Here is a 13,459-nt window from a genome sequence, read left to right as displayed (position 1 = left end):
GCTCAGAGCCCACTTTTCTAAGTTCACATAGCTATCCTTCCATGATGTTTAGCTAAGGAGGATCAGCTGTGTAAGAATAATACACATTGGTACTAAGTTTTTTCTGAATCTCTAAAATGTAAGTAATAAACAGGATGTCATAAAAAAGAATTTCTTTCTAAAGCACCTCTAAGTTCTGTCCATAAAATCAGTGAGTAAAATGCAAATACTAAACATTAAAAGTGAAATTTGAAACATACACGTACTCACCAGCACTTCCATCCAAAGAATCATCAATTCACCAAGATTACCATTCCCAAGCCTTATATTTACTTGTTTTGTTTGCTTAGTACAAACCAAGACATCTTGACCTTCCTACCATTAAGTTTAAAAAGAACATGCTATTATAAGTAATAAGTTCTTTCCTTTCTATTCTTATTCCACAGTAATTCCTGAAAACTGAGGTGTAAATTAGACCTTTTTTTTTTTATTAACGTTTGCTGTCTGACTTCCTTTACACTCTGACTTTACTCTTACAACTAACTAGGATGTAGAACTAGGTGCCAGAAGTTCAATGTTATTACTAATCAAACCCACAAATCGTTATGACCACCTACCATACATAAGGCACCCTGCCAGGGAACAGAGGACTAAAAAAGACATTGCCTGCTTTCAAAAAACTTAAAATCTGTTGGAGAGGGGGACATATAAATTAAAAGGTAATTTACCTAATACTTGCATTTTCTCTGCCTTTTATTACAGTTGTTTTTTTTTTTTCTCCTAACACTATGCCCCAAGTACTTATCCTCTTTAGAGTAGATGTTCGCTAAATATTTGTAGAGCTCAAAGGTAATATTTCTTGATTTTAAGAAAAGATGGTGGTGCTTTGTGGAAATCTGAGGAAAATGACTCCAGGTTTCCACTTGCATAGCTGGATAAAGAATGGGAACAGGCGCCTTTTGCCGAGGTGGAATGCTGGCGGTGGGCAATTCTGACCTCCCAGTCTGACATCTGGGTCTCACATATATGTTATCCTATATGAAGAATATGCAACTGATCCACTAACAGTGGGACGATCATTGATTTCCAAGCAAGGATGGTGGAAAATTCTTTTCACTCACTGGCAAGACACAGGCCAAAATGAGAAGTGTGGCTGCCAAACAAAGGGGCGCTAAGTGGCCTACACTGGGTAATGAGCAGGTTCTAACCAGCTCCTCAGACACAGAGAACCAGATCCGGAACTGCCAGGCTGAAGTATGAGCATCCACGCCCATGGGACACGAAAGGTAGTTCTCTTATGAAAAGCATAAATTCAAAGTATTAAAATCAGGAAAATAGCCCTGGCTGGTGTGGCTCAGTGGATTGAGCACTGGCCCGCAAACCAAAGGGTATATGGTTTGATTTCTAGTCAGGGCGCATGACTGGGTTGCAGGCCAGGTCCGCAGCTGGGGTATATAAAAGGCAACTGATTGGTATTTCTCTCCCTCTCTTTCTCCCTCCTTTCCCCTTCTTTAAAAATAAATAAAATCTTTTCTGAAAAAAATCAGGAAAATATACAACCTCATTAATTCTACCATTATGCATCGAAGAGGCTCAGGTAGGAAAAATGAGTTAATTAACTTTATATTTATATATCAGAAGGATAGATAGATAGCACCTACTGTGTGCCAGTAATTCTTCCAAGCACTAGGGCAGCATTAATGAACAAAACAAACAAAAATCCCTGCTTTGCTGGAAGAGATAGACAACAAAAAATAACCTATCATGTAAGTAAACTATTAAATATATCAAAGCTGATAACTAACATGGAAAGGAAAAGGTAGAGTGGGGCAGGGGGATAAACTCTGACGTGATACGGAGCAGTCAGAGTAGACCCCGCTGAGAAGGTGAGAGCTGGGCGAGGATCAAAAGAGGATCAGCCTGCACAACAGCAAGTGAGCCAGTAGGGCTGGAATGGAGGGAACAAGAGGGAGAGAACGGGAAATGGGGTCACTGGGGTGCTAGAGCACACAGGGCCTACCTGGGCCATTTTGAGGACTTTGGCTCCCATGCCGAGTGAAATCGGGAGCTCTTTTGAGTAGACCAACTATATGACTTACATTTTAAGTAAGTGAGCAAGCCAACATCTTTAACCTCTATCCCTGCATCTTTCTCTCCAGGGAAAACAAATTCCAATCAGGAGATTCTCTTAGGTAGCACTACTCAAGGGTGAGAGGTGCATTTCTTATATGTTGTCCTGTGGACCTACCTCAAATAGTTTGATATTTAAAACTAACTGGAAAATCAATCTCGGAAAGGTTATTCCGAGATTGATTTATATTTTTAGTCAAGTTACAGTTTGAACAATGTTGTGTAACTCATCTTCCTTTGCATTTGCAAAACTTCCACGAGGTCAAGCTGATGAGTGGATGGGAGTCTCCGGACAAGCTCAGGCTGCCTTCAACAATATGTCACTCTCTAGGTTGAGGCCAATAAGGCTCAACAGTCTTCAACATCAAGAACGGGACACAGTTCTCTAGCTCAAAGCCATTTGTCCTTCACTGAAGGGCTCTAGTTTTAATCTGTTACCTACGTGATATCCTATTACACTTACAAATGGATGTGATCGCAATTCTTTCCACACAACCTAAGTCTCTAACATAAAACTATAATGTGGGCTGCATATGTAACTTAAAATTTCATAGTTGTCACATTAAAAAAGGTAAAAATTTAGACACTGGTAAAATTAATTTTAGGAATGTATTTTATTTAGTTCAATATATTCAAAATATTAACAAGTGACCAATATAAAAATATTAGAGATATTTTACATTCTTATTTTGTACTAAGTGGCCACTTCATATTAGACAGAATAGCTCTAATTCATCAAGGTATTGTATTCTTTTTTTTAAGGTTTTATTTATTTATTTTCAGAGACAGAGGAAGGGAGGAAGAAAGAGAGGGAGAGAAACATCGATCAGTTGCCTTTCACACGTCCCCAACCAGGTCCTCGACCCAGGCATGTTCCCTGAGCAGTAACTCAACCCATGGCCCTTCGGTTTGCAGGCCAGCGCTCAATCCACTAAGCTACACGCACCAGGGCAGGGTGTTGTATTCTGAAGTTTGTTTTGTGGAACACTAATTTTGTGGAATGTTCGTATCACATTTTATTGACTGGACTCATATTTTTCACATTTCAAAGATTTCCCAACTAGAATGTATCTTCTAATCAACTAAAAGTGACAGCCTTTTTTCTTCCTTGTTATTACTTAAAGAAAAGGAACATCCTACAACCAATGGTGTCATAATTCTGTATATGTAGCTCTAATGCAAAAAAAGAATTCCACAGTCAAATAAGTTTTAGAAAAGCTGAGTAAAACAAAGTTAAGCAGACTTGTTTATGGTCTGGATAGACCTTTTAATATGTTAGTATGAATTGTTAATTTCCAAAAGAGAGGATGCATTATATAGCTTCTCCCCTGCCCCACCCAATACACCTACAGGATGCTTTTAAATCTAAGTACCTACTGAAAACGTGTGGAAATCTACGTTCCACTGAACACAATGTAAAATACTTCTCACCATGCACTGTAGGTGAAGGACTTCTCGTAGGCTGAAGAAAAGGGTCACTGGAAGCACTGGATGCATTCAGAAAAGAACCCAGCAAATCTTGACCCGATGGTTTAGAAGGGGCCCCAAATGGGTCAAAGGTGGCACCTAGAAAACAAAGGGAAAATGGGTTTCTTTGTCCTATGAGGTCATTCGTTCACTATTGCCAGGCCGTAGCCCAAATACCTGACAAATTAGGATGAAGTCTGCCCCTTGGGCCCATCTTATCCTTAAATTTCCTCCAGGACTAACAAGTTTGTGAAGGTACTAAGAAGACTAGAACTAAAAGGGCTACTGAGGTTTCCAGTAACGATGCAACCACACTAGCATTGTATCATTCCTTAGGGTTTACATAGCCTTTCATAAAGAGTACCTCAGAAGTGGTATCATTTCCATTCTACGATGAAACTGAGGCTTAGAAAGACAAGTTTCTTGCCCAACATCAAGTAAATAATAGGGCTGAAATTCATGTTCGAGTCTTCTTCCAAATTCTAGGAACTTCCCAAAGGCACCTCACATTTCTCAAGGTGTGAAATGAATGTGAAGAAAACTACATAGAGTGGCATGCATGTAACTGCCCTTTAATATCTCATTACTGGGCAAGGAACAAAACTCCCTTCAGCTCTTTATAGTGAGATGGCACTTCCTACTCTGTAAGTAATCGACTAATGAGTTGACTGCTTCCTGGAGTGGGACTGACCTATTTAGGAATAGACAACTAGAATCAAAGAAGTTAATGAGTAAACCCCACTCTCAAAGCCCAGGTAGGGCATCAGGTTTAACGTGTTCCGCTATGACTTCACTGCCACAGTGCTCTCCTGCAATCCAGTGGGCAATCAATTAGCCTTGTGGAGCACTAGTAAATCAACTATCTGTCAGGCACTCTGCTACACAAAGTATATCCCTTAATCATTTAACACTCACAAAATTTTATCCCTTCTGTCAAATGAGAACACTGAGATTTATAGAGTATACGAGGATACTACATTTAAGTTTGATGCCAACTAGTGGAAGAAGCTAAAATCTGCTGTTGCTTGGTACACTTCACATATCACTTATGTTAAATTAGAGGCATTCTCCAATAATTAAAAGTGAACTTCCCAATACCAAAAGATGAGAGCTCAAAATTTAGTCTTTATAACAATGCTGATAGGTAAGTATTATCCCCTTTTACAACCTTGAAGATTAAGGTTTTATCAATAAGTCTATACAGATAGTTAAGTGTCGATCCCAGGATTCAAATCCAGGCCTTTAATTCTGGACTGTGTTTTCTACTTCCACTTAGGGGACAGAATACTTGAGTTCTAGATCTGGGTTTGCCACCAATCAGCTATGCATCTTTGAACAAGTCAATCAACATATCTAGGCCTAAACTGTATTGTCTGTAACCTGAGGCACAGATTTATGTAATGTCTCAAAGGGTCCTTCTAGTTCTGACACTGGAACAGAACTATGTGCACAGAACTATCATGGATTAAATCATCCAAAGGCACTCGAGATGCACGGTCTTAACAGGTGACCACGGAGTGCTACGCTATCTTGGATCTTGGGGATTTTTAATTTCACGATAGTGTTTTTATTCATTTTGATGAGTAAGAACTAGATGGAAGGAAGTGAAGAAGAGGAAATATCCTGGGATCCAGGGCACCTCACATCCTGGCTCCACTAGCAACATGTAGCAGCTTTGAGCCCCGGCACCTACATTCTAGGATTCTGAGGCTCACACTTACAAAGAACACCTCAAGCTAAGCTACCACGAATCAGTGCCTGCCAAGGCCTTCTGAGAAGTGAAGGATAAGCTTGGGAAAGAAAGTTCCTACAGGTTACCATATACCTGAAATGTTGAGACAATTCTCTTTACTCTTTCTAATAGGATGTTATCTTGGTAACAAGAGGCAGCTGGTTCTTAGAAGCTCTAATCAGCCTTTGTTTACTCAGCAACACCGTCTTGCAAATGTCAAAGAACTGTGGATGTCCAGTCATAGGGTTGAGGAAGGGTTGAGTCTCTAGCAGTGAGCAAGATGAAGCTCACTGAGCCACATGGGGCTCCAACTCCTTTCCTGGCACCCACATCTCTGCTACAGCAGCTGTGCTGCTGGAATGAGCCCCTTAAATATATCTTGACATAACCAAGTACTTCTCTGCATAGCCAAAGTGTATTCAGAAAACTACAATTGCAGGAAGGCATTACAGGAAAAACCAAGGGAAAGCTTGGAGTCAAATGGCCTAGTTTTGGACACTGGCCCCGTCAATTCTAACTGCATGAACAGTATGCTATTAATTTGACTCTAAGCCTCTATTTCCTCAACTATGAAGTGGGGATAATAATTGCATCTATTTACTGGGGTTGTATAAGAATTGAATAAATGTGTGGCATTAAATTCCATGTTTGGCAAATAGTCAATACCCCCAAATATCAGCTGTCATTATTAATAATAATTCATCAGTCTACATCTCTAAGCTCAGGTACCAAAGCCCTGAAAAAAAATTAAACTAAGGACGAGAAGCTCAAATATTCACTCTTACCCTGTCCTACATTTTATTTCCTCTTGTGTTCCCCATTTAAATAAAAATATAGACTTCCAAGGGACTTTCAGTGAGACCAGAAAAGTCTAGCTTATTAAGAAGGGTCAATTCTACCTGCTTGGCCCAAAGGTTATTTTTCAAAACTGAGAAGTACAGCGCAGCATGGAAAAAATTACCTTCCCCCACCCTCAGAGTTGGAGACGCAGACGTGGAAGTGGCAGACCGGCGTGGTGTTGACTGGGTAGATGCAGGTCCACTTGGATGAAACACGTCTTCCACCCCGGACTGTCCGGCCTGGGCAGGGCCGGCCGCACCTGCGCCCCCAAACAGGTCACTGAGCAGTTCAGAATTGGTGGGAGGAGCCACTGGCGCAGAGAAGTTCTTACTCACTGTAGACCCTTCTAAGCCCAGAAGGTCCACATCTTCCGGGGGTGGAGGGGCAGCTGGCTCCTGCTGCCTTTTGCTGGGCTTTTTGGTTCCATGATGTTTGTCATCTGTGGCACTGCCGTGTGGACTGGAAAGGGTCAGAAGTTCATCATCTGATTGCTCGCTTTCCTGATTCACTAGGGCAGCATGGTCCTCCTCACAGAATGATTTCTCCGATTTCTGATCTAAGGAAGGCCAGGGTGCCAATAAATGTTAGCTACTGGCCACAACGTATTTTTAAATTATGTGTGTATAGATACACACACACACACACACACACACGTACTCCAGAAAGAGGGAAGGAGCAGCCCTGAGCAAACAATGCTCTCAGACCCTTTCCAATGGAAAACCTGATGTAGTTCACTTTCCGTTCGATTACCATTTATTGAACATCTGAGAGTCAGTACAGCACAGGGGTAAAGAGCAGAAAACCTGGAGCCAGAGAGCCTGGGTTTGAATCCGAGCTCCACTACTTACTGGCTCTGTGGCACTGAGGAAGTTCCTTTACTTCGCAGTGCCCTAGTTTCCTCCCCCTCAAAATGGGGAAAGGAATACTACCTAACCTAACTCACAGGGCTGCTGTGAGACTTAAATGAGATGACATATAGGGAATGCTCAGATAAATAGTAAGAAGTAAAGTGTTTATGTCTTTTTATTAAGAGTGATAATTATTGTCGTCGTTGTTATCTTCCAGGCGCGATGCTAGGTGCTTCAGAAAACCACTATCTCCTATTCCCTTGCTGACTCCTCTCACTGTGTTTTACTTTTCTGTGTGGCCTGCAGCCAGAAGCAAGGCCTTTCTCCCGCAGTCTGGAACTGAGGTGAGCCACACACCTAGTAAGTAAACAGAGGGAATGGCTCTCCTTAGGATGGTTCTTACATCAACCTGAAAGGAGAGACTTTCAGCATAAAATAGGGAGCAGGAAAGAGGCACCTTCTGGGAAGGAATAGCGATGCTGCTCAGAGACTTTCCAGGCCCTCCTTGAGACAGCCCCTCCTACGGAACTTTATTATTTAATGTCAGATAGACCCACATCCCTTATCTCCAATTCTGAAATGCAAAAAGCTACAAAAAGGGAAAGGTTCTCCTAAGTTTGGTGCAAACCAAGTAGGCAGAAAAGTCTGGCCAGAGCTGATGTGAAAGTACTTACAGTCTCCAAGAATTTCCCTCGGGTTATCACTTATACGTTTCACTGCAGAAATGTGAATGTGTCTGAGTACAGGTTTTCGGACATGCCCTTCGGAATGCTAATTCATACACAGTGTGTGTGCCACACGACCTTTCTTAATCCAAAAAAATTCTGCATTCCTAAACACAACCGGCTCAGCAAAGTTAGGATAAGAAACTGTGCATTTGCACTAAAATCTATTTCAGAGACTAACAGGAATGATTTCTGAATTACTTAATAAAATCGCAGTAAAGAGATAAATGTGAAGTTTTATTGAAAGCCCTGTGTGAGAAAGATAAGATGTGGAGGGAGCCAAGAGGGAGCTGGGACATCTACCTGCTATCTAGATTTCCCAAGTTTCCCATTTTTAAAAATGTTATGTAAGCCTTGCAATCCAAAGGAATTCTATCAACAATTTTTTTCACCAACATGGGAAATTCTGTGTAGGCCATGGGAATACTGTCTTAGTTCACACGGCTGTGGAAGGTCCATCAAGAATATGGTAAGCAGACCATTGCCAAAGCCAGTGTCCTATCCATTTCACAGGGGAAGTCTTTATTACTAAATTCTACATTGAACACTGCAGTTAACTTCGGCAAACTCTGAAGCAAGGATTGGGACAGCATGAAGCCAAAGGAACACCAGATAAAATAACTGCAGGAATGCAACCACCCCCACCATTTCCAGATGTGGAAACTACTGCTCCACAGGCACAATTAAGGTTTGACCGCAGCACAACCTTCCTAGGGTGGCAGTGATGAGCCACGTGGCCATCTTGCCCTCAGAGTGCAGGCACAGAGATTGTTGCTAAGCAACTCAAAGGACAGAGGAAGTGGTCCAGCCCTAACCCAGAAAAAAATCCATGCTTTGCCCAACTTTTAATCATGCCTGCTTTATCCACAGCCTATTCAAAACAACCCAGCAAAGCCACCCAGGGAGAGGGTCGGGAACTCTGCCCTCACATGCTGTCTCCCTCACACCTGATCCAAGTCCAGTAAAATTTGTCTGGAAATGTCTCGGGTGGTTCTTTTTGATTTCCAACTTGGGAAACCCACGGACCCCAATCCTTGGTGACAAGATGGCAGATGGGTATCCATTGGAATGCCAATGCCAGCAACCTGAAGTATTACATTAGAAAGATTCTGAAACATCACCAGGTTCAGCAGAAGAGGAACTGAGACGGAGCCTGATTTCTGCCATGGCTGTTAAAGCCAGTAGCAGAGACAAGGGGACAAAGTGTTTGCCTTCTCTGCGCAGAGGAAGCTCAGCTCTGCCAGATTTTACATTTTTAGACTATGTAGCTGAGGGCAGGAGGTAAGTTCATTTGTGTGTCAGCAGTGTAAAGGGAGATCCTAAAAAATACCATGCTTATTTGTAAACCCAGGAAAAACGTAATGTAAAATATACTATACAGAGAGAAAAGGTAGCATTCCGCTTAAAATAGCCTCTGCATTATCTAACAGCAGTTATGGACTTGGAAGCAGGAGGTTGCTTAATTTGAAAAAGGAATGAGCCAAGACAGTGTCAAATAAGGGGGAACGTGACGACTTCTAAGTGCTGCTTTACTTCAGGCTGCTTTGAGAACCAATCACCTTTATGAAAGACCCACGTGATTTAACCAACTAACCGTAACTTAAAGACATGCTTGGAAGTACCTTGCCAACAGAGAGTGGAAAAGAAGCCACCTTGCCCAAAATGCCTGGGGTTGTCTGGAGGGATATCTATGGGAGCCTGTCCTGCAAGACAAGAGGCCATGCAGTGTCAATGAAACACAGGAAATCAGTCAATGTGACTAATTAACAACACAGAGGCTTCCAGCTGAAAAGAGGCAGGTGATTCTTACCTCCTAAGGCTAGAGTATCTTGATGCTCCTGGTGAGAAGAAAAGAGGATGCTGGGATTGATATCTTTTGTGCAGTAATGCTCCCATGGTGGGGTCAAGTCTACCACTTTGTCATGGGGCTGGAGTTCTACATCCAGAGTCACCTGAAATAGCTGAGGATATTTTTCTGGTACATCACATGCATCCAACTCAGGCCTAAATAGGAAAGTGAAAGAATAAGATCAGTAAAAAATAATGTAACCAGTAAAATGTTCAGCACAGGAACCATTGGAGGCTGACTCCTAGGTTACATCTGAGACTCATTTTTAGGGAAAAAGTGACCATTAACCAGATAAGTTACGTTACTGGTCTGAGCCTCAGTTTCCCCCTCTAGAGTAAAGAGCGGAATAATACCTACTCAGAGAACTTAGATACTACTACACGTGAAAGTACTCTAGAAAGCAGGGGTGATACATACAGCCAATATGCACCATCATGGCCAAAGCAGTTATTAAAATAGTGAAATAGGCCCAAGGCCACCACCCTGAGCTCTCAAATGTCTACCTCCACCCTGACCCAGCAACTCCCATCCATCACCCCAGTGCCAGCCACCTCCCTGAGTTCTCTAGACCACACTAAAATACAGCAACTAAGGGTTAATGTCTGATGCAAGGGGGTCCCCCAGGATCCTGCCTCAATGCTGTGGCCTGGAATCCATTCTGAAGGGCCACCGCTCACATCATACTACTATTCTCTTTAAACTGCCACGCCTGGTGAAAACACAAAGGGATACAGAGATGCAAAGGATCACAGCATTGACACTGCTCCCTCTTGCTCCTTCGCATGGAGTTTTAGGCATTTTAGGCCTTTCTGTCTGAAGTCCTTTGAACCATTTGTGTTCAAGACAAATGAAACCAGCCTCTCTGTTGCTAAGCTACATTCACAGTCCTGCAGCAGATTCAGGGATGCTGCAGCACAGCACTAATGAGCCTTGAGCAACTGGCTCCCAGCAAATCACAGCTGTTCCCATTGAAAAGGGTTTTCGGCCCAAGCAGCACTCACTTGGTGAACTTTAAAACTGTGGTTTCCAGTGGTATGAATCCAGTATGAAACTGAAGCTGGAATATCTGAGTGTTGGTCACCTAAAAAATACAGGAGAGAAGCACAATGCAATCAATCCGTGAACAGGGAATCAGATCAAAAGGTTATATTTTGGGGAGCCATGAACCTCCAACTTTTTTTAAGTCTGAGCCTTTGCTCACTATGAATATTAAATAAACCTCCCATTTGAAACAGGCCCAGCTTTCTTTTGGCCTCTCCCCTCCACAAACTGTGCCTTGGCAAGCCATTTCCTCACCTGCTAATGTCCATGTTCCTGCACACTGCTGTATTTTGACTCATTCCATTCCTTCCATCTAGAATGCCCCTGCTCCAACCTGATAAGCTTGTCCCCACCTTGCAAGGTCATAGCCCCTCCGTAGCCTTTCTGGGCCACCACTGGCTAAAACAAACCGCTCCCATTATAGCATCTAGTCCACCTCTAATAGGCACTGCACGCTTGTACATGTGTGAATTTCCCCTGCTAGGCTAAGAGTTTTAAAGGCAGGGACACAGTCTTACTCTGGTCAGCCCTGAACTAGGCGATGACTGGCACACAGCATGCACTTAGCAAATAGTTGCTGAGTTAAAATGCAATTACTGGAGGGAAGGGGAGAAAAGGCATACAACTGTAATTGAATAACAATAAAAAATAAATTTAAAATAATGCAATTACTTGTAGCATTATTTGTAATATCCAAAAAGTGACAACCATTCAAACATCCATCAATGGATGAAGAGATTAATAAAAGGCAGTACAGTCATACAATGGAATATTATTTGACTATATAAAGGAATGAAGTACTAACACATGTACAACACAAATGAATCTTGAAAACATTATACTAGGTGAAAAAAGCCAGTCACAAAAGACCATATATTGTGTAATTCCATTATATGAAATATCCAAAATAGACAAATCCTTAGAGATGAAAAATAGATCAGTGGTTGCCTAGGGGATGGGGAAGGGGGAGTAGGCAGTGATTGCTAATGGGTACAGGGCTTCTTTTGGGGGTGATGAAAACATTCTGGATTTAGACATTTCTGATGGCTGCACAACCCTTTGAAAATACTGAATACAAATGGAATTATACATTTTAAAAGGGTGAATTTTATTGCAATAAAAAAAACTGACAAAATATCATTACTTAATCCCACATCCCCAGTAGAGATAGCCACCCTCATGCTGACCCAAATGTAAAACAGGCTGGGTAGGTCACAGCCTCTTTGAGCCTCTGTTCCCTCCCCTGTAAAATGAGGGAGATGGGCATAAGCATCTTTATAGGCTCCTTCTGGTTCTAAAACCATAGGACACTGAAGCCCAAAGTGATGTAGAAGAAAGACTCTGAAACACTCCCACTGAAGGCTCAGAGGAACTTCTGCCATGACCCTTCCTGAGACAGTACCTTGGCCTGCAGCCGGCTCCCGATGGTTGATCTCAAGTGATACATGGAAACGACCACATCTCCTTGCACAGTGATGCTCAAGGGAATGAAGATTTTTCCATCTTGGACACGGTATTCTCTTTAAACAGACAAGAACATACATGAAAGAGAGTCCAATTTGGTACAATCACAGGTGTAGTCCTCTCTGGCTCTGGCCAAGGGACCTGTTGTTCGCCCAGGCCTGGACCCAGGAATCATGTCCTATCTTGAGCGAAGTAGGAGCACAGCCAGTGCCAACTGGGCGCACACCGGTTCCGCCATGGCAGGGCGCTGGTCTGGTGCCTTGGCCTCTCGCGCCATCCCATTTGGACTTCTAGATACATAATCACCGGTCCCTGCTTTGCAGATCTCATTTTCTTCAAATGCATCTAGCCCTGATGTGTCCTTCTTTCCCTAACTTTAAATTAATGGTAAAAACAGAGACAGAAAGAACAAAAAGTCCAACCGAGATCAGTACAGAAACAGCAAAGAAATGTTCTGTGAGGATCTTGGATACTAATCCTCAAAATCAGTCTATTCCAAACTCATTTCAGTTCATGCTACCATCTACTCCCTACGCTCTACTCCCTTCCCCTAACACCTCCCTCTGGCAGCTGCTCTTTCTTGCAGATTCTAGAATGTCTTTAATTACATTACCATCTACCTAGCTGTTCACCTAGAAACCTCATTATCTCTGACTCCTCCATTATACTCACCAAATCTCTTCAAGGTCATTCCTTTTTTGCTAACCACTATACCACCAATGCTAAGGTCATTCCTTTAACTATCCAGGTCCTCTGTCCCACACCAGAGTCTTAACCCTCGTTACAGCACATGTTAGTCTCCCCAGCTTCTAGTCCATTTGAAAGGGGCCTGTGACTTCCCTTGACCTGGTTGTGCTTTCCTACATTTACCACCTATGATAAACTTTTTAAAAAATATATCAGCCATGATCCAACTTACAGAAGAACTGAGTAGTTAACAAGGAAAAAAGAAGTATCATGACTTACTTCATTCGTTCAAAATCTGCGCAGGTTGTATATATTTTGGTTTCTCCAATCAGCACATCACAGTAAGGGCGACATCCATTTCTCTGTTTGTTAAAAAAAGGGACCGGACTGACAGTGATCGACTTAATCGTGAGAGGTTTGAAGTGAGGACGGTAGGGTTTGTCTGCCAGGAGGTCACACATATAGCCCAGGTACCTGAAACACAAGACGGTCGTTCTGTTGGTGCCCACCACACCAGACAAAAGAAGCAACTGATCTTTGTTATGACATTTACTTTTGTAAATTATTAACTTACAATAAAAATTTACTGCTAATTTCTTTAACATGAACTAGCAAAAGAGAATGCAGCCAATAATGAGGAAAGCTTTTATGTAGTGACACTGCTGTACTTTCCCCTAAGAACTGATAAGGAGTATTT

General features: G+C 42.2%; 1 protein-coding gene across 7 annotated transcripts in view; it reads right to left on the bottom strand.

The window, feature by feature from the left end:
* Positions 1-13,459, bottom strand: part of DNAJC6 (DnaJ heat shock protein family (Hsp40) member C6) — a 146,581-nt gene that overhangs the window by 13,009 nt on the left and 120,113 nt on the right. For all 7 annotated transcript variants that reach the window (XM_053920130.2, XM_053920131.2, XM_053920132.1 and 4 more), the window contains 7 exons: positions 13,042-13,236; positions 12,014-12,131; positions 10,572-10,651; positions 9,532-9,725; positions 9,344-9,424; positions 6,270-6,704; positions 3,541-3,675 (listed from right to left, as the gene is read on the bottom strand). In XM_053920130.2, the coding sequence (XP_053776105.1) occupies positions 3,541-3,675; positions 6,270-6,704; positions 9,344-9,424; positions 9,532-9,725; positions 10,572-10,651; positions 12,014-12,131; positions 13,042-13,236 (1,238 nt within the window). The remainder of the gene's footprint in view (positions 1-3,540; positions 3,676-6,269; positions 6,705-9,343; positions 9,425-9,531; positions 9,726-10,571; positions 10,652-12,013; positions 12,132-13,041; positions 13,237-13,459) is intronic.

The sequence above is a fragment of the Desmodus rotundus genome, chromosome 3 (assembly GCF_022682495.2).
Source record: "Desmodus rotundus isolate HL8 chromosome 3, HLdesRot8A.1, whole genome shotgun sequence".
Taxonomy (NCBI): Eukaryota; Metazoa; Chordata; class Mammalia; order Chiroptera; family Phyllostomidae; genus Desmodus; species Desmodus rotundus.
This window is presented reverse-complemented; position numbering and strand designations above follow the sequence as displayed.